General features: G+C 37.8%; 1 protein-coding gene and 1 non-coding gene across 2 annotated transcripts; both read right to left on the bottom strand.

Moving 5' to 3' along the window:
- Nucleotides 1–1739: 1739 nt before the first annotated feature.
- Nucleotides 1740–4534, bottom strand: LOC122030537 (lysine histidine transporter 1-like). Its single transcript, XM_042589748.1, has 8 exons — nucleotides 4402–4534; nucleotides 3668–3825; nucleotides 3209–3592; nucleotides 2721–3114; nucleotides 2529–2634; nucleotides 2332–2423; nucleotides 2187–2255; nucleotides 1740–2071 (listed from the first exon to the last, which is right to left on the bottom strand). The coding sequence occupies exons 1-8, from the start codon at nucleotides 4453–4455 to the stop codon at nucleotides 1967–1969; spliced, it is 1362 nt and encodes a 453-aa protein (XP_042445682.1). The 5' UTR covers nucleotides 4456–4534; the 3' UTR covers nucleotides 1740–1966.
- Nucleotides 4535–18306: 13772 nt separating this feature from the next.
- On the bottom strand, nucleotides 18307–18412 carry LOC122030690. The gene has a single exon (XR_006125549.1). It is a non-coding gene; the product is annotated as a small nucleolar RNA R71 (small nucleolar RNA).
- Nucleotides 18413–20989: the final 2577 nt, after the last annotated feature.

The raw sequence follows: 20989 nt of genomic DNA, 5'->3' as shown, positions 1-20989 counted from the left end.
CGACTTCTCATCCTTGCGCTTGCCTTCAAGTGCTATCTTCGTCTTTGTCATGCTAAGTCTCTTTTTACCAAGAGGCCGCTCCTCCGGGACTTTTCTTGTCAAGTCTTCATACTCGGTCTTTTCTTCATATTTGCGTACTCAATAATTATGTTAGATCACAAATAATGCCTAACTTAAACTTATTTAACCAAACATCAATAATGAGCAATGTCTAGAGCATAATTACTCCAACAGTAGTGAGTACCCTTAAATGATCATGAACCACATATCAATGTTGGATTTAAGGAAACACTCCATCCTTCATTTCCAATAACTCAAGTAATCTCCATTTAATAGTGAAGGACAAATAGTGTTATATCCTTCTTGGTGAGATTTCGACATTTTTACAAGAGGATATAAATAGAAAAAGAATTTCCAAAACTTTATCTTAGGATTATTAGTTTGAGATAAAAAATAATGTTATATGAAAAAAAATGAAAAGAAAACTTTTTTCAAAGAATAGAAAAGATTTTAAGAAGCTCAAAAATTCATTAAGCTATTAGAGCAAATTAGCTCTGATACCAATTATTGGATCGTAAGAGACGAGAGAGGAGGTGAATCTCATTTGTTTAAAACCTTTTCTTTAAAGTAAATCAAAGTGCAGCAGAATGGGGAGAAGACAAATACAAAAAAGCAATTTCTTTTTTACATGGTTCGTAGTCTAAGGACTACTACTCCAAGGCCCGCGATCCTTAATCGCTTTTAATGGGCAATCCACTAAATACTTGAATCATACAGATATATAAGATGAGAAATTACAATGCAAGTACAAATATAAAATACACTAACAACGAAAATTATGTCTTAGGCGTAGGTTGTCGGATGGCCTCTCGGCACAGTAATAGGAAAACCTACACACCTAGCAACAACAGAGACGAAATAGTGAGTGTGATCGAAATGAATGAATGAGTTGATTCTCGGCTTGGTCACCAAGTCCATTTTATAGGCACAGTTCAGTCGACTGATCCATGTTCCATAGATTGAACCTTTCGGTCGACTAATCCAAGTATCTGTCTACTGAACCCCGTGCCTTTCCTTCTTTTCTCTATTTCGACCCTTCGGATCTTGTAAATCATGTTATTTTGTCGACTGATCCCGCTAATCCGTCTATGAAATCTAGAATTTCCTTTCCTACGTTGATTCAATCTGATCTTTGCCGTTACCATATTTGGATTGATTGACTGATCCAAATTAACTGTCGACTGATAAGGTTGTAATACCATTTTTGAGATTGATAAGGCTTTAGCCTAGGGGCTGACAATGTTGAAAAGGAGTTGCAATTTGGATTTGCGGTGAGAGAAAGAAAGAACGTGTGAGAGGGAGGAAGGTAGTCTGAGAGTTTTTTTTTATCAGCTCTCTCGAGAATAATCCGGAGGTATAAAATTTCTGGCTATGCCATTATCGATAGCCATGTGAGGTGTATTCGTAGTTGTGAAATGTACCACGAGTAGAGAAAAATTAGGCTATGATTTTTGCGAAGTTACTTTCTACCAGATTTAAATGGATTAAAAATATTAAAAATAATTTACACATATCAATCTGCCTATTAAGTAAATAGAAAAAAAAATAATTTACTCTTTTTCAAAAAGTAAAAAAAAGAAAAATTTTCAGATTCGAAAAAAGAAAAATTTTCAGGATGACTTTTCTTATAATTTTTATTGTCGTCCTCCTGAATAAACCGTGACTTATATTTAAGAGTAAAAGGTGGTACCATAAGTAATATACATTCATTGTACAACAACTCGCACTCCAGACACTTGGAATGCTACAACCTTTTCGCTCGATCAATAATTTAATCAATTGCCCATTTGTTGACATCACACAATGCACTTAATTTCACTATGTACCTCTTACGTTTTCCTTGGTATTTAATTTGGCTCGCTATGAATCCCCACCCAACTCGTTCCCAAGTCAACACCGGCCTTTCTCATTGGTAGAACTTGTATTGCTTGTCTATTATGTTTCCGATGATGTCTCGCAATGCACCAATAGGAGCCAAGATCATCAGCAGGACCCCAAGAATTATGCAGATCTAATTAAGAAGGAAAAAAACAAAAAAACGAAACAAATTAATATTCATATTCAGCTAGGTTCGTTAATTCTGACAGAGATGATATGCAAGGAAGAGATGTTCTTGACTTGCTTACCCAATTAGTGATCCAAGATAAGCTAAACCTTCTGGGTTTGTAAATAGCAAGCCACATGATGCAAGGAAGCTGGAATCATAATGGCAATATCAAATGGTTTGTTACAATGTGGTGGCAATGTAAGGTAAGTGTGTGGAGCACTCACGAAGTATGTGGTCGGGGCGAACGCGAATCCGCCGAAGAAAGAGAGTAGTCCGCCGAAGAAGGGGAAGGTTATGCCGACGAACATGGTGAATGCTGCATGGTAGTTCACAGTCCAAGGAATTTAGTTCTCTGCTCCACGATTTACTGAATCGAATCGTTAAAGTGCGATTGAGGAAATTAATGGAGGGAGAGGCTTACCGACATAAGCACTTCGTGTTATCAGGCGAAGAGTTAGACCAGGAGGAAAGCGAAGCCTTTTGACCAGCACCGTCTCCATCATGTCGAACACAGGCATCGCGTAGATCTGCAGAATCGAGGATAATTAATTTGGAATGATGATCGATTATATATATTCAGGGGAAATAATTTATATATATATAAATCATATACCTGGTAGCTTCCGATCACGTGAACGACGACCATCATGTTGGCCATGGCAATTAGCCAGTGCGGTCTGCTTAGAGAGACCAGGATGTTGTCCTCGACTCCGTTGCCGAAGGCCCAGTAGCCGACGAAAGCCACAGGGAAGTAGCAGAGGGCGACGACGATGTAGGCGACGATCACGCCCTTCCACATCGGCTTCTTGGAAGGCTTCTCGGGAGTGGAAGGAATGGTGGCTTGGATTTCCAGCACCACGTTGTGGCCGGCGTACGCGAAGGCCACATCTCCCAGCGCCGCCAGGAACCTCATCACAGTCCTTTCTTGTGTATCAGATTTGTAACCGTATTCCACATGCTCCTGCTTCCCCTTGTCCACCGAAGCCACCCATGCAATGGTAGAATAACTAGAATGGATCGAGCAATTGAATTAGTAGTCAGTCCTTTTGTTTTTTGATCGATCGATCGATCGATCGTGAAGTAATTTTATCGAGTACGTACCTGAAAGACATAACAGCGGCGGCCAGAGATATCCCAGAAATAGAGTTGAAGTTGGGAAGCTGCGAGAGGACAAAGTGCACAGAGGCGAAGATCATGATGAAAAAGGTGAGCTTGATCTGCTTGCAGTCAGAACAGACGACGTCGTGGAACTTCTTGAGGGATCTGCCGCCGGTGACCATGTAGACGATGCAGACGCCGACTTCCACAATCAGCTGCTGGGGAACGACGATGTAAAGGCCTAGCTTCTCGCCGAAAGCATATTGTCCCAACTCGTGGTACCGATCGAATCGCTTCCCGGGAACCATCTCGTGCATCTCCACCATTTGCCACAGGGTGTACAGGGTCACGATCCATGATATGACCATCACGGCGATCCCAGGCCCCCTGCGATATGATCCTCAATTTGAGAAGAAAACAAGTAGGAAAAATTAAAAAATCAATCATCAACTGCGTTTGTACCATCCGAGTTCGGACATGGCGTAAGGCAAACTGAGGACGCCAGCTCCGACCATGGCAGTGACATTGTGGAAGGCGGAGTACCACCACTTGGCGTTGCGGGAGGATGTGATGGGAAGCCAGTCGTCGATCGCCTTCTCCTTCTGCTTCTCCTTCTCGCTCTGCGATTGACCAGAAACCATTTGATTTATGAAACCAATCTCTCAATCTCAGCTCCCAATTCAACAACAGATTAATTATATTTATTCGATCTTAAACAAATTTAACTAAAAATTTGTTTTATATTCTCGATTCCATAGATCCCGTGTCCCATCACAGGCTTGGATACAGAATCGGAGTCATCACGTGAGAATATTTTAAATCGATCGATCGGCAAGTTTGATTTATTTTCAACTAATCCAAGCAAATGGAACACCAAATCGATCGATGACGTCCACAAGTTTGATTTATTTATTTATTTTTTTTTTCATTATAAACGTTTTCCACAGGAATGAAAAAGCTGGCATCAGTAGACACAGCTGACAGACAAGCTGAAAATTGATTTCTATCCTTTTGACACCGAGCTAGATAAACCTAATGATAATCAAACTAATTAATTGAGTCTGCAAATCCTTCTCTGCCAATGAATTCAAGTGTTCTTGATGTACATAAAGCTGATATTACTGAGCATACTGTAAGATGCGAAGGAAGCTACTGTACTGATAAATTTACAAAGTAGAAATATAGACTACTGTTACCTGATTTTGTCTACTGTCATAGTTCTCAGGGGGTGATTGAACTTGAGTTCCCATGCTGAGCCTTTTCTATCTTCTTCCTGGAAGGAAAGATTTCCCAAAGGAAAAGGATGACTACCTGCACTCCGGTGACACAGCAATATGCATGGAAAGAATGAAGAGAGGAGGGATATGCATTAGAGGAAGAGAAAGAGGAAGGGATGCATTAAATAGACTTTTATGGTAGCTTTCTCCGAGAAGTTCAGAGGAAACAGCTCGGCATTCAAATGAGATATGAACTACATCAAGATGATAGGTTTGACTTAAACACAAGCCTACGAGTTTTTTTATATGTTGAGAGAAATAATTGTTTTTTATGCCCAACTTTTGTGTACTATGAAGATGTACACACTTGGATTAGGAGAGAGTTAGGTCTGTTTAGTAGGGATGTAAACTAAAATACCTATTTTTTAAAATATTTTATTTCCTTTGAGTCAATTGTAAGTCTTCATGATTAATATTTTTGTGACTAATGATAATTTAAGTAGAGTGGAATTGAATAAAACAACACATAGCTCGACTTGAAATTAAAGCTATAAATAGAGGTGCAATGGGAGCTCGACCCCTAACTATTAAGCAACTAAATGTCAACATTCTAAAGCAACTCCATTTCCACTCTTATTTATTTATTTATTTATTTATTTATTTATTTATTTATTTATTTATTTATTTATTTATTTATTTATTATTATTATTATTATTATTATTATTATTATTATTATTATTATTATTCAAGTATCTAGTTTTTGCACTGATTACTCTTGGAGATGATTAGTTTAGTCTCACAAAAGTTTTTCACCGATAATTAAGGTAAATCTAAAAATACAAATGACTCATTACTCTTCTCACTGGAGGAAATTACTTAGCAGTGCACCGTATTTAGAAATCAACCCGTGGATACTTAGTTAACTGTGAAAGCATTGCACTGTATCCCGAGTGGTCTTATTATCTTTATCTATCTTTGTATAAGAACTTAAGGTCTCTATCTTTACAATCCTAGTAGATTTTACATGTTTTTCATACACAATTTTAATTACTCATATTCTATTGTTAAAGAATCAACTTTTATATGAGATTTCTTTACTTCTAATATGAAGAATAAATTCGTGGGATTTTCAAGATTTTGTTTAATCATTGCCTGATTTTAACTAACTCTTGGGGTTTAAGGTTTGCATCAAATTATTTTTCTATTACAATTATTCACTCCTCCTTTAGTCATTGTTTTTGTTCCTACACTCGATATGAAAGCAGCATATGATACCAAAGCAGGATCACTCTAAAGGACTAATTGACCATCGATCTCAAGGTAAGCAACAAACAAATCGAGGATGAAATCATATTGACATCGAAACAAGTAAAATGACCTACCAACTCAACATGGAAGACCCTAGAGGAAGAAGAACCAATATCAAAGTTGAGAAGTTATAAAAGCATTATTGACACTCCTTTGAATTCTACACCTTTAATATTTTATGGTATAACTAAAAATAAAACTCTTATAATATGTTTTGAATATAGGAAAAATGAATATTATAAAAGTCAATTTCTACTTGTAAAAAAGAAAAAAAAAACCAAATGTAAGAAGAAAAGGGAGAACTTAGAAACTATACCTTTTGGAGCACCCAATGTAAGATCAATGGAAAAAAAGGTTTGTGAGAGCTAGGAATGTCCACGAAAGGGAACAAGATTTAATTTGTATAAATCGATGTGTGGCTTATCTAGTTAACTGGAAAAATATCGTAAGTTAAATAAACAATTATATACCAAAATAGGAAAGTTAAAAATAAAATTATCTCGTCACACTTGCCTGTCAAGTTTGAAGAACAAAAAATTATTTGAAAAACATCCACAAAAAATTTAGTATGCAAGAAGGTAGATGACTAGCTATTATAGGAATGGTTTGGATGGCAAACCAATACAAAGCACCTTCTTATCATTGGATCTTTTATGACTATAATAAACATTACTATAATATACCTAGGATGGTATGACAATTTCTTCTCAATCCATTGAAGGATCTGATATTCGATCTGAATGGAGAAGGGTATCGAGGAACTACCGATATCTGACCTGAATACCCGATTATATATACACACACAAAACTCACAAACTATTTTTGTTAATGTTAAGAGTATGCTATATAAATGTTTAATTTATTTTATATATATATATATATATAAAATATAATATAATATTAATTCTAATATACTTTTTTGAATGATGATAGTTAGATGGGAAAAAAATATTAGTATAGAAGATATTTCATCCTTTAATGGGTATAAGTATGAGAATGGATATATGATCTCTCACTACAAAAAAAAAAAAAATAGAATTTTTGGGATGAATTTTTCGGATGACAAATATTCGTCATAAATTTGTGACGAATTTCGCAACAAAAATTGAATTTGTCGCCAATTAGCAATGAAATTGACAATGAAAATAAATAAATTTTTGTCACGAAATTTATTGTCAATCAAAGTCAAAATATGAAATTCGTTGTAATATTTATAATCTCTGCAACGAAAAAAAAGTTCGTTGCAAAAGCTTGCACCAATCCAGTAAATTTTGCAACATTAGCGACAAATTAGGATTCATCACAAATTGACGATGAATTTCCATGTTTGTTACCAATTTGGGATAAATTTCCAAATTTGTCTAAAATTTTAATTTAAAAAAAAATAAAATAAATGAGCCCTAAAATGAAAGATGACCTTAAAGAGCTCAGAATTACATGAAATAAGTTTTTATGTATTCGTATCAATCTCCTGATCACATTAATGGCCTCACTCCTTAAGGTCCCCGATCGACTGTTCAATTGTTTAAAGTCTCTGGTTCCCCCTAAGGAAGCCAGGCCGGTTACTCCTTAAAGTCCCCGATCGACTGTTATGGAGATTTAAAGTCTTCAGTTTCTCCTAAGGAAGCTAGGTCGGTCACTCCTTAGGGTCCCCGATTAACTCTTATGGGGATTTAAAGAAGAGTATATATCTCCCCGAAATAATATTGCCTAAATTTTCTCTATTATTTGTAATAATAATGTTCAAACAAAATACATAAATGACTTATAAACATATTTGCTAAGTTCTATATGGTTGCAAATGATTAGCACTCCAAGGTCGTTTGAGTTTTCTCCCTTCTGCATCCTGGAGGTAATAGGCGTCTGATACAAGTTTTTGTATGATTTTATAAGGTCCTCCCCATTGAGGCTCTAGGTTGTTAACATCTCCCACAAGCTTGATGCGTTTCCATACTAGATCACCTACTTGAAAGAACCTTGGAATAACTCTTTTGTTGTAATTCTGTCTCATTCTTTGCCGATAAGAAATAAGTTGGGTTGCTGCTTTGTCCCGTGCTCATCTATTAAATCAAGCTCCATAAGGTGTCGATCCATGTTGTTGTCATCATAAAGCCTTCTTTGATCGGACTCTACTCCGACATCAATTAGAATCACTGCTTCGCTACCATAAACTAGGTGAAAAGGAGTAATTCCTGTAGCTTCTCGAAGAATAGTTGTTAGTATTAGCCTTAGTACCAATTATGAGATGATTGTAAAGGGCTCATTTTGTATCATATATCATTACTAATAAATGGCAAAGTTGGTTATTATATTTATTTCAGTTCAGTGCCAATTGAATAAGTATAATAATGTCCTTGGGTGGTAGATTCTTATCTACAGTATATCAATTAGTTGAATTGATAGTGAGATATTGTAGAGAACCCTACTCTTAATTATTCCTAGTGGAGCACTAATATACAGGGACAATATTAATGCATTGAGACTATCATGTAGGTCAACGGATGACTTAATCTCACAAGTCATGTATATGAGATATCAGGTTGACACATGAGTATATATTAGAGAATATACACTGAATGACCTGCCATGAGAATATTTCATAGATCGTTATATGAGTGCCATAAATATTCTCATGTGACTATTGGTATGAATAGTCCTTAGACCTGAAGTCACTATGGTTCCCTACATAAGGAGTTGTATACTTTGGTATCGTCAAACGTCACCTGTAACAGGGTGGACTATAAAGTCGATCCCTAGGTATACAATGAATTATGTGGAGAGATGTGAGTGATATAGATGGGATCTATCCCTTCCATATGACGGAAGCGATATCTGTGGGTCCCTTGATTAGTAGGACACAAGAAAGCATGACCATGCGTAAATGAGTCAATATGAGATATTGAGCTCATTTGTTTGAGTGTGTCTACTTAGAGATCAAGAAACACAAAGATTGATAATAGGATGACACGGTCTATGCCTCATTGATCAATTTAGATATCAAGGATAGAGGAACCACGTCATACAAGATAATAGCCACGGACATGTTAGGTTGAATCTCGACTTTCTCATCGCTTGGGTAGCAATGATGCCTTGCTAGATGCCACTCATTGCTTATGTATCTAAATATTGATTTGGGTACATTGCCAATGTTATGAGAACCTATAGGGTCACACACAAAGAACAAGTTGATATGGAGATGGGTTCATGCGATGGATCATTGGATTAAGTGTAATCCGAATTGGACTCATTGAGTTAGACTCAAATGGATTTAATTGTTGGATTGAGTTTGAATTTCATGAGAATCAATGGGTTAGACTCATTGGGTGAACTTGAGTTCACCAAGGAAGTTTAATGGTTAAAATTGAGCCATTGGATGGGAAGATGAAAGGGCAAGACCCTTGGTATTCATGTGATGGGTATATATATATATATCATTTGGATGATATTTTTGTTGTTTGAGACCTTTTGCATTCTTCTTCTTCCTCCTTCCCTCTCTTGGCCGAAACACTCTTTGAGGTTGCTAGCACAACCTTATGTGTTTTCTTCTCCATTTTGTTTTGTTTGTGAGACATACAAAGATAAGGCTTGTTCGTGTGGATACCATAGAGGCGCTGACGTGTGATCATGCTGAGATCCGAGCTGTCGGGAGATCGTGTGCACGCATCAAGGGTATAATCCTATCATGTAACTTAGTATAGATTGTTTGTATGCAATATTTATTCCCTTCACATGGATCTGCTGGATAGAGGATCTAGATAACTTCCACTGCGCCTTCGCGTGTTTAGCGCGCTAGATCCCAACAATAGTACGATATGCCCACAATACACTGGGTAGTTCATCTACCCAGCTACCACCAACATGATCTAATTTAGTTTTAAGTCCTCTGATAATTTCTCTATTGGTTACTTCAGCTTGTCCATTACTCTGTGGATATGCCACAAAACAGGTAAAAGCTTGTGTAATGTCATAATCAGAACACCATTTCTTAATTTTTCTCCCTTGAAATTGTCTTCCATTATTAGAGACTGTTTTGTGTGGAATACTAAATCTGTGATGTGCGTAGATTATATATACTTTTATGCATGTTTGGATGCACATTTACTTATATTTCATTAGCATAATCTATGTTTTTTGCACAATATTTCATTATAATATCATACTTCTATTATATTCTGTTCGAAGATCTGCTCTTTGCTTGTTTTGATTGATAGAACGCTATTTGGAGTGAAAATGGAGCTAAATTGTACACAGGAGCAACTTCGGAAGAAAACCAGCTCAGACCGTGTGACCCACATGGTCGTGTGCCCATTTCAGAGGCAAATCAAGCCACGACCGTGTGACTCACACGGTCATACCAACTATCCAGAGGCCGTGCTTGCCCATGCCGTGTGACCCACACGACCATGCCAATATTCCAAAGAAGAAGAAGGCCACGACCGTGTGCATCAACACGGCCGTGTAACCTTGATAGAGCAAAAGAAACACATGGTCGTGTGAGCCACACGGCTGTGTAGGCTATCTAGTGCTAAAGTAGCACACAACCGTGTGAATCTACACGGCCATATCACCTTGGTCGAGAGGGAAGTGCACGAGGTTCTGTGAAGGCCACATGGCCGTGTCACGGGACGTGTTGTGCCCGTGCCTAACCTATAAAAGGGGGTTTCTTCCCCTTTTCTCATGATCTTGGGTGATCTTTGGCTTGGGGCTCTTCCCCATTACTTGGGGAAGGGTTCTCCCCCTTAGGGGGGTGGGGACCCTAGATCTTCCATCCTTCGCTGATCCGTCCACCTTCGGAGCAAGGATTGCATCCAAGAAGATCGTTGCTACATGGATAAGCTTTCTCTTCTCTTCTCCTTATATTTTGAGTTGTAGATTGCTTTACGTCTTGTTTCTTGGTTGTATTCTCTTGCAATGGAGTAGATCTCTAGATCTAGGATGTAGGGAGTATTTGTGATGTGATGAATGATGTAAACTATATAGATTTGCCATGATTCAATTCAATGTCTTGTTGATGCCTTGTTTATATTTGATGATGTGTGTGTGTGTGTGTGAATGGTTATATATATCTTTTGCATGTTTTATCAAATAGTTGTGTAGAATTGTCAATCCCGTAGGGGGGAAACACTTGATGGTATGACTAAGAGGCGTCATGATAGGGCTACCCTGCTAACGGACATCTAGGATATCACCTTGAAAGGAGAAGCAAATCTCCACAAGGAAGTAGGGGATCGGGCGTAATCTCTATTTCTATTTCTATGTTTATGTGTGTTAGTGTGTTTCTATATTGTATGATCGAGGGGCGTCGTGACAAGGATGCCCCGCTAATGGACATCATAGGAATCACTTCCATTTAGTAGCATAGGACGTGGAGTAGGAGATTATGCCGGCTTATCCACTATAGGGGAGAGTCAGTAATGAATCTAACTTTCTACAAGAGCATGAATGTAAAATACCGGAAATAGGCGAATATGATTAAGGGAATTTTCCGAAATTTTTGGAAATTTTTCGGGAATTTTTCGGAGCTCGTACGGACAAGTTGACGGGGATAAAAACGGGGCCGGGAAAAGCCTGTTTTGGATACCCCAATTAAATGAGGAAAAGTTGAAATTTTCTTAATTCTTTTCCTTTATTTATTTTTCCTTTTTCTTGCATTTTCGCCGTTTCCTCATTTCTTCTCCCCGACGCCGATTCTTCTCACGCCGAAGCCCTAACCGCCGGCCACTCGGCGGTTCTTCTCCTTCCTCTTCTCCTCTTCCTTTGATGGCACAAACCACTCGCAGAGCATCTCAACGCTGCCGACTTCTGCCGAGCCCTCTTCTCTCTCGGGTCTTTGCCGAGCCGCCTTCTCTACTCGACACTGACGCCGCCGCACGGGACAGCGCCGGCGACTCTCGAGCCAACGCAGCCGAGGACCCGACTCTAGCCTCTGCCCCGACTCCAGTGACGCCGTCCCTGTGCCCTAGCATCTCGCGCCGCCACCACAGCCGGCCACCCCGAGCCCTATCTCCGATCACCTCACATCAGAGCCGAGTTTTACTCCATCTCGAGTGCCCTAGTCGGCTCCGACGCCACTGCCGACCACCGCCTATTCCTTGCTTGAGCAGCCGGCGATCGCAGGGATCTTCCTCACCAGTGTCGTGCCCTAGTTTTTCCCCATTTCTGCTCTGATCCACGTTGTGGATTGTGATCACTGGCTGACCACTGCAGGTGACGCTGTTGCCAGCCACAGTGGGTTACAACCGGAGGAGGAGGTCAATTGGGTAATGAATCCTTGATACAAGCTTTGATGACCTATCTTAGTTTAGTTTAGGAACTTGATTTGGAAGGGAATATACTGATTTGGGTTGCTTGTTTTGTTTACAGCAGCAAAACAACCCTTCTCCGGTAGGAACTATCTGGCTGTGAGTTTGAGGTAAGATTTAGGGTTTTGGACTTTATTGTAGATGTTTGCTAGTCGTGTTGGCATTATATGTTAATTTGGAATCGTGTGTAGGTTTCAATTGAAACCGAATAGTAGAATGGTTAAGGTTAAGGAAACTAACTCTAGTTAACTTGAGTTATATTCGATTAGGGTTTTACTCTAATTTTAGGATTAGAGATTGTATTTAGCTATTTACGAGAAGTGTAGCTAAATAAAAAGATTTATTGTTTGACACAGGACTGTGACGCGAGACGAGTATCTCGGAGTCGGACTGGACCTTTCTATTTTATCGGAGGCGGGTACTTTTGACTTATGTCATTTGATATGCTTAGTAATTAAATTAACATGTTGTATTAATTGTGTTTCTTATATGTTTCGGTTAATCACTACCCAAATCTTACATGCTTGATTGATTGATTGTTTTTGCATCTCAGGTATATTTTACCTATTTATACCTGTTTATAGGGGTAGTGATATACCATGTTTCACCATGTTCAGGACCTAGGTTTTATACCTTCGGTATACCTTTGGATTGTTTTGGATTCGTTGACCTTTGATGCATTTTTATATATATGTGGATTAGGTCAGGATATTCTTGTGGTTAGTGCCATGCACCATTTGCATGATTGCATGCTGTGCGATAGTCCGCTCCATTATTGTTGAGCACATCGCCAATTACATGGATCTGCACACACCACCACTCATGGGTTAGTGGTCGATTCAGGCTGAGTGTGTTGCAGCAGGGACTCTGTTAGGCACCGTTGGTCCGCTCATGGGTAGTGTGACACAACGTGTTATCCGGCAGGGATTCCTCCCCGTCTTTGAGTACTGGGAGTTGAGAGCATTGCGCTCCCCCATCTATGATTTGGGGTAGGAGGATAGGTGTACTCCGACAGCATCCCGTCCACTCGGTCACTCATCAGGAGTAGTGACGACAGAGTGCACGGTTGTCACAGCCCTACCCACTCGGCCTCACTTTTGTATGAGATGATCGACTGGCGTCAGGGGTGACCAGGACGCATCATTGGCATCATATGCATGATGCATTTATTGCTTGTGTTTGTGTTTGCTGCATTTATATGCTGCATATTGTTTGGATACCTATGTTTGACATGCATACAGGATTTCCTTATCCCTCGGACTGTTTGACCTTATACTCAGGACCTGGTTAGTACAGTATTCTCCTGTTTATTTCAGATGCATTCTTATCTTTCTTATCAGGAGACTGTACGCATGATTAGTGCTAGGTGTTGTTTCTTTACTTTGCATATCAACTGTACCTGCTGAGTGTTGGACTCACCCCGCCTCCATTGTTGATATTTTCAGGTTGATGCTGTCAGGAGGGAGTTCCAGTCGCTAGTCCTCACTGCACGTAGTGCTGGTCCTGCAGACCTCCAGGATATGTTTGGTTTTCTTTGGTTTCTTTCTGTTCTAGACTGTTTGAACTCGTTATGTTCTGGATTTATTTGCTTATGGACATGATATAGATTTTATTATATCGATGGATTTGGATTTGGTTTTTATTCTACTACATGCCTGCCTGGTTGGCAGAAGAGGTGAGTTCGTCGGTTTTGAGCTTTACGAGTGTAGTTGAGTAGGGTGGTTTTTGAGTCAGAGTATTATTACTGCGTGGTTGTGTCAGCTAGAGGCTGAATATATATATAAACTGCGTGGTGATTGATTTTTATTATTGTTATGATTCCAGCCGCCTGTGGCTGAGTATTTAGTGCTTGTAGAAAATTTTTGATTGTCCGCCGTACAGGGGAGATGCTGCCGAAATTTTCTCGGACAGGGACTCTTCTGGGGGCGTGACAATGAACATAGAAGATAGAAACTAAAACAATCTATGTAACATCGCCTAGTATTACAAGGAAATCGAAATCCTAGAATCTATCATCCTCCATCCTCTTAGCTCAACCCCTCTCGAGATCCATTCTCTCTCTTCCCTCCTTTCTTTATCTTACTTTATTTCCCAGTTAATCTTACGTTTGTCTAGATAATTTATCGTACGAAGTTAACTAGTACTTAATCAGCAGTCCATGTGGATATGATAATCTTTTATATTACTAACGACGTAATCGTACACTTGCGATTCGTAACAAGTTTTTGGGGCCGTTGTCGGGGACTGTTTTCGATTAACATTAGTTGATTAGCATATGAGTTACTCTAGACATTTTTCTTTTTCTTTTTGTATTTTCTTTCTTGTTTTCATGATACATTTTATTTCTGGTCTTTAATTCCTCATTTTTAATTTTTCCTTATATTTTTTTTAGATACCATGAGCACTAACATGTCAAGCAGGTCCTTAAGAGATTTCTCTGCACCCATTTCTGCAAGATTTTTTTCTTCCATTGTGCAGCCTCATATTGAAGCAGAAAGTTTCCAACTAGACCCAGAGTTAATTTTCATGATACAAGGTCACAAATTTGGAGGAGAAGTATCAGAAAATCCTTATTTACACCTTGAGATATTTCTAGAGCTTTGTGATGTGATGAACTGTGTAGGAGTGTCAGCAGATGCAGTTCAATTGATGACATTTCCTTTTAGCATCAAGGATAAAGCAAGGACTTGGTTATATTCTCTCCGTGCTCAAAGCATCACAAGATGGGAACAATTGGAGAAGCAATTTCTGAATCATTTTTTCCCTCCAAGTTGTAACGCCCACAAAAAATGCTAAGCTATACCTAGGAGTATTTTTGCTTAAAATAGAAGAATAAAAGAAAGAAAGAGAAAAAGGGATAAATAAAAACGAAAAATAAAAAGAGGTGTGGTCAAGGATTGAACCTTGAACCTCCCACAAATGATAAAGTTAAATTGGAGTATGATAACCACTAGAGACATGAATGATATGTAAATAGAAAAGAATAGAAATATTAGTTAAAGGTGAGAGGATGGTTAAATAAAGGAACAAGAGAAAACCAAGTAGCTTACTTTCTCTTCCTCTTGGTTAAGAGAAGAAGTAAGCAAAAGACAAGTTGCTTGCTTCCCCTCTTCTCTCTATTTGCGTGGGAATTAAAAGAGAGAAGTAAATAGGAGGGCTAAGGGGGATGAATGAAGGTATGATCATTACAAAGGAAATAAAAAGGATGAAAAGAAGGAAAGACAAGTGATTAATCTTTTTCTTTCTTCTTCCTCCTTCCTTCTCCTTCTTCATTCTTCACCGAAACCAAAAGCTCTCCCCCTCCTCATTTCCAAAAGCTAAGCTAAGGTTCCTCTCCAAGAAAACTAATTTACAAGAAGGAGCCTTCAAGGTCTACCCCTTCCCAAGCAAGAGAAATCAAAGGGAGTACTAGAAGAAGAAGCTCTCTTCTTCCTCTTCACCTAGAGTATTCTTCCTTAAGAAAAACCACAAGCGAAAGGATGTAAGTATCCCCTCACCTGTGGTACAAGTTGCTTTTGTTTTTACAAAGGAGTAGAATGCTTAAAACCTATGGTAACAAGTTGGAACTTTCGGCCAAGTATAAAATAAAAGGAGTTGTTTGGGTAGATCAAGATCTAAATAAAGCATGTTCATTATGATCTTATGATAAGTACCCTAGTATAAGAAGCTAGTAAATGTTTTCATGTTGAATGTTTGACTTAAAACCTAGATTTTTAAATCTGAACTTTCGGCCAAGTATAGATGAAGGAGGGAAGCTTAAGACCTAAACTAACCATGTTTACTACATCCATATGATATGTATGCTATGTTAAGGGATTGGGTTGGTTTTTCTTATGCTTGAAAGTTGTTAAAGTTAGCTTTCCCTTCATATATGTTTTGGCCAAGAACAAAACTAGGGCTTAGAGAAGCTAGAAATTTAACCTAACATGCTCATGTATCTCTAGATAATGTGATATGAATGTAGTTAGGTGTTCATGCTTTTATGTTGTTTTAAAGTTAGCTTTCTCCTTATGTATGTTTTGGCCAAGAACAAAACTAGGGCTTAGAGAAGCTAGAAATTTAACCTAACATGCTCATGTATCCCTAGATAATGTGATATGAATGTAGTTAGGTGTTCATGCTTTTATGTTGTTTTAAAGTTAGCTTTCTCCTTATGTATGTTTTGGCCAAGAACAAAACTAGGGCTTAGAGAAGCTAGAAATTTAACCTAACATGCTCATGTATCTCTAGATAATGTGATATGAATGTAGTTAGGTGTTCATGCTTTTATGTTGTTTTAAAGTTAGCTTTCTCTTCATGTATGTTTCGGCCAAGACCAAAATTAGGGTTTTAAAGAAGCTAAAAGTTAACCTAGCATGCTCATGTATCCCTCAATAATATGATATGAATTTAGCTAGGTGATTATGCTTATATGTTGATTTAAAATCTAGTTTCCCTTCATGTATGTTTCGGCCAAGAACAAAACTAGGGCTTAGAGAAGCTAGGAATTTAACCTAACATGCTCATGTATCTCTTGATAATGTGATATGAATGTAGTTAGGTGTTCATGTTTTTATGTTGTTTTAAAGGTAGCTTTTCCTTCATGTATGTTTCGGCCAAGACCAAAAACTAGGGTTTTAAAGAAGCTAAAAGTTAACCTAGCATGCTCATGTATCTCTCAATAATATGATATGAATTTAGCTAGGTGATTATGCTTATATGTTGATTTAAAATCTAGTTTCCCTTCATGTGTGTTTCGGCCAGGACCAAAATTTGGGTTTTGAAGAAGCTAAAAAGTGAACCTAGCATGCTCATGTACCCCTTGATAATATGATATGAATTTAGCTAGGAGTTCACACTTGCATGTTGTCTATAGCTTGGTTTTCTCCTTATGAGTGGTTCGGCCATTATGAGTTTAAAAGCTTAGATATGCTTCACATGATGTGTTATGTATTAGGAAATGTTATTTACTGATGCTATGCATGATTATGTCTTTTATGATGTGCCTTGTGCCCAATTATGCATGTTTTATGATATGATAGATGACATGTTCATTATGTATGCTTATGATCCATGCATGTGCCGTGTGCCAATTATGCATGTTTTATGATATGATAAATGACATGTTCATTTTGTATGCTTATGATCCATGCATGTGTTGTGTGCCCAAATATGCATGTTTTATGATATGATAAATGACATGTTCATTATGTATGCTTATGATCCATGCATGTGTTGTGTGCCCAAATATGCATGTTTTATGATGTGATAAAAGACATGTTCATTATGTATGTTTGTGATCCATGCATGTGCTGTGTGCCCAAATATGCATGCTTTACTCCTCATGATATGATAAGATAAGATGTGTTATGTTATGATATGAACCATGATATGATATTTTACTTTATATGGCTTGTACCAAGGGTGGGCTCCATAAGCGCCCCTAGGCCGATGGACTATGAACGGGTCTAGTAAAGGGATGAGCTCCTTAGTACGCCCCTAGGTCGACGGACTATGAACGGACCTAGATCCCTAGTAGGTTCGGGGCTAGCTACCCTGTCCTAGGGATTGCGCGCATTTATGTATGTATGTGGTACAAGTCGGGCCCTCATGATGATATTATGTTCAAGTACTATATGCTATGTTTTAAACCATCTTGCATATGACATGACCCATGTTTTAAAAGACATCTTGCATGATACGATTTATGATTTATAGGACATGACGATTGATGATATGATACAACAAGATGTTATTTAAGAACTGATGTGATATGATTTACGATATGACATGCTATGCTCCTATGACATTTGGATTTATGATATGATTTAGCATGATGTTTCTTATGTTTTATGATATAACATGCTATGCCCTTATGATGTAGATGATCATATTTTATGGTTGTATGCTTATGTGTTTATGCATTGATATATGGATTTTGTGAGTAGGAAAGGATCTTACTAAGCCTGTGTGCTTATAGCTTACTTTCCTTGTACCACAGATAAGGGCAAAGAATGGATGACCTAAGGGAGCTGCAAGAGAGGCAAGGAGATGTGTGTGGTGGTGGCTCGGCTAAGGCAAATGAAGACCTGCTTAAGTTATTTGGTTATGTTAACATGGACTAGTGTGTTATGTTATTGTCCGTATGACTTCAAGATATTCTTATGTGTTTTTACTTTTAAAAGAAATTTTAATATGCATATATGCTTCCGCAAATAGAAATAGAAATGGTTAAGTACGTAACCCCGCACCCTACTAGCAGGAGGGACGGACGTTACACAAGTAGAACAATTTATATGAGGAATTGCATCACGAATTTTGCTCAGGCACATGGAAAATCACTATTTGAAGCATGGGATAGATTCAAGATTCTTCAAAGACAGTGCCCTCATCAAGGTTTGGAAAAATGGCTAACCCTGCACATATTCTATAGGGAAATTTCTTTCTCAGATAAGTGTTTGTTAGATTCATCAGCTGGAGGTTGTTTTATAGAAAGAGTGTAGATAGAGCATATACATTAATTGATCAAGTGGCATTGAACTTCCATGAATGGTCGAACAAAAGTTGGATGGAATCTCCCTAAAAAATTCAAGAAGTGCAAGCCATAAATGCAAGAGAGCCTGTCAAACAAATTGCAATTTAACCATCCAAGAATTTTGAAATTCACAAGTCACAGAATGAGGGGTTCAAACATTTAGGGGAAAAGATTGATAGTATAGTTTCAAAATGGTTCAAAGAAGACCTTCCTCCTACACAAACAAGATCTAGTGTAAATGATAATGATCTTAAGTTGAGAAGTGGCAAGAATCATGAAGAACTTCTGAAGAAGGACATGTTTAGAATTGAGGAGAAGAACAATAGAAGACTACATGAACTCAGTTTCATTACTCCAGAAAGTTCCCAAAGGCCACAAGTACCTTTTCCTCAACGTTTGATCACACCAACACTAGATAAGCAAGTTGAACTTTCTCCTCAAGCTCAAAGGGAATATGGGATAAAGGAAGTACCTTTCTTAAGCCCTTCACTATGGGTTCCTTTTCCACAAAGGCTAGTGAGGGTCAATGAAGATAAAGATCCTGGCAAATTCTGTGACACTAGTAGGGTTGAGTGCAGATTTCATGATGTGTATAAAGATGAAGATTCTTCAGATGAGGATTTTATTGATAATGCAGTGGTGAACATGTTTTCATATCTACCTCCATATTTTACAGGATATTATTGTTAGAGTGTATACTAAAAGCCTAGCTTTTTGTAAATATTTATTTTTAAATAAAGAATCACATTGGTCAAATGTCTACATTTATATGCTAAGTGTAGTTGTTCAATTAATTTATATTATAAATAACATGGTGTGTGGTGTCACACACAGAAGATTATGTTATCAGTTCCTCATAGATTATAAATAGTAGCTCACGACTAAGATGGATAAGAATAAACCATTGGAATAGTTGTAGTATAATTTGGTATGAGTTTATCTTAACTATAAAATTACACTAGTACACTCTGAGTGTATTGAGTAGGACCATTTAAGGTAGTTTCTTTTTATACTGACTGCATAAAAGAACAAGACCTTTATTATTATAGAAGTGTGTGCTCTTAATCCTGATATAATAACAAGTGCATATATTTAGTATTTATTTATTTATTTTATCAGTGGATGAGATTTAGTTCGATAAATCAAAAAGCTCGATAAGTTGGGAAATAATATTATTTATAGTGTGTGTTGTTGATTATAGAAGGAAACTGTGTCCTAGCAATCTAGGTTGATGATGTCCCCAAGAGGAGCTCATAAGGATTGTCATGTAAACCCTGCAGGTAGACTTAGTCCGACATGACAATAAGGTTGAGTGGTACTACTCTTGGAGTTAGATATTAATTAAATGAGTTGTCAGTAACTCATTTAATTAGTGTGCATTCGATTTCTTAAACACAGGGAGATTAACACACTCATGATAAGAAGGAGCCCATATAGTAATATGAGATTGGTGCGGTAGTTCAATAATAACTCTTTAGTGGTATGAGTTATTATTGATGAACTCAAGTTGGGTGTTCGGGGAGAACACGGGAAGCTTAAGTTCATCGGGAGAGCAAAACCAATTCCTCCTCTCGGTCCCTGTCGTAGCCTCTTAATTATAAAGTCTTATATCCACCTAAAGCCCACCTTCTTACCCATCCTTAGGTGGTCGGCCAAGCCAAGCTTGGAGCCCAAGCAAGGGTCGGCCAAACCAAGCCTTGGATGGGATTAAGATGTGGCCGGCCTAGCTTGGAGCCCAAACTTAGGTGGCCGGACACATAAAAAAAATAATAAAAGGGAGTTTATTTTAAAATCTTTCCTTATGTGGAAGCCATGATTTTAAAAGAGTGTTTTAAAATTAAATCTTTCCTTTTATAGTTTCTATAAAGGATTAAGAGAAAGGTTTGATATCTTTCCTTATTTGTAGTTAAAAGGAAGATTTTAATTTTTGGAGAAAACTTTCCTTAATTGTAATCATCCACATGTTTTAAATGGGAGATTCTAATTTATAAAAGTTTCCTTTTATAACCAACCATGAAGGGAATTTAAAAGAGAAATTTTTATTTTAAAAATTTTTAGAAACAAATAAGGAAGTGTTAATTTTATATTTAAAACTTGCCTTGTTTAGTGCACATGATGTGGCCGGCCATTGAAAGATTAAAAGAAAGTTTTAATTAAATTTTCCTTTTTAGTCATTGGCAAGGAAAATAAGGAAGTTTTAGTTATGTTTAAAACTATCTTTATTTGCCAAGACCAAGGAATATAAAAGAGAGGGTAGAGGTGCCTCACCTCATAACACATCTATTATTCTTCTCCTTTCTTCCTTGGTGGTGGCCGACCATCTTCTTTCCCTATTCTTCTTCCTTGGTGGCCGGTGGCATCTCATCTCTAGGAGTTGTTGGTGGCCAGATCTTGTTAGAGGAAGAAGGAGAGATAGGAGACATTATTTCTTAGCATCCCTTG

The sequence above is a fragment of the Zingiber officinale genome, chromosome 10B, assembly GCF_018446385.1.
Source record: "Zingiber officinale cultivar Zhangliang chromosome 10B, Zo_v1.1, whole genome shotgun sequence".
NCBI lineage: Eukaryota > Viridiplantae > Streptophyta > Magnoliopsida > Zingiberales > Zingiberaceae > Zingiber > Zingiber officinale.
The sequence above is the reverse complement of the archived record's forward strand: the minus strand, read 5'-3'. Positions and strand labels throughout refer to the sequence as shown.

Excerpts from the sequence above, each read along its gene's own strand:
- LOC122030537 (XM_042589748.1), bottom strand. The coding sequence starts at position 4,455 with ATGGGAACTCAAGTTCAATCACCCCCTGAGAACTATGACAGTAGACAA. Across the intron at positions 3,115-3,208 it reads GCCGCTGTTATGTCTTTCAG|TTATTCTACCATTGCATGGG; the intron begins GTACGTACTCGA and ends GATCCATTCTAG. Across the intron at positions 2,635-2,720 it reads ACGTGATCGGAAGCTACCAG|ATCTACGCGATGCCTGTGTT; the intron begins GTATATGATTTA and ends TCGATTCTGCAG.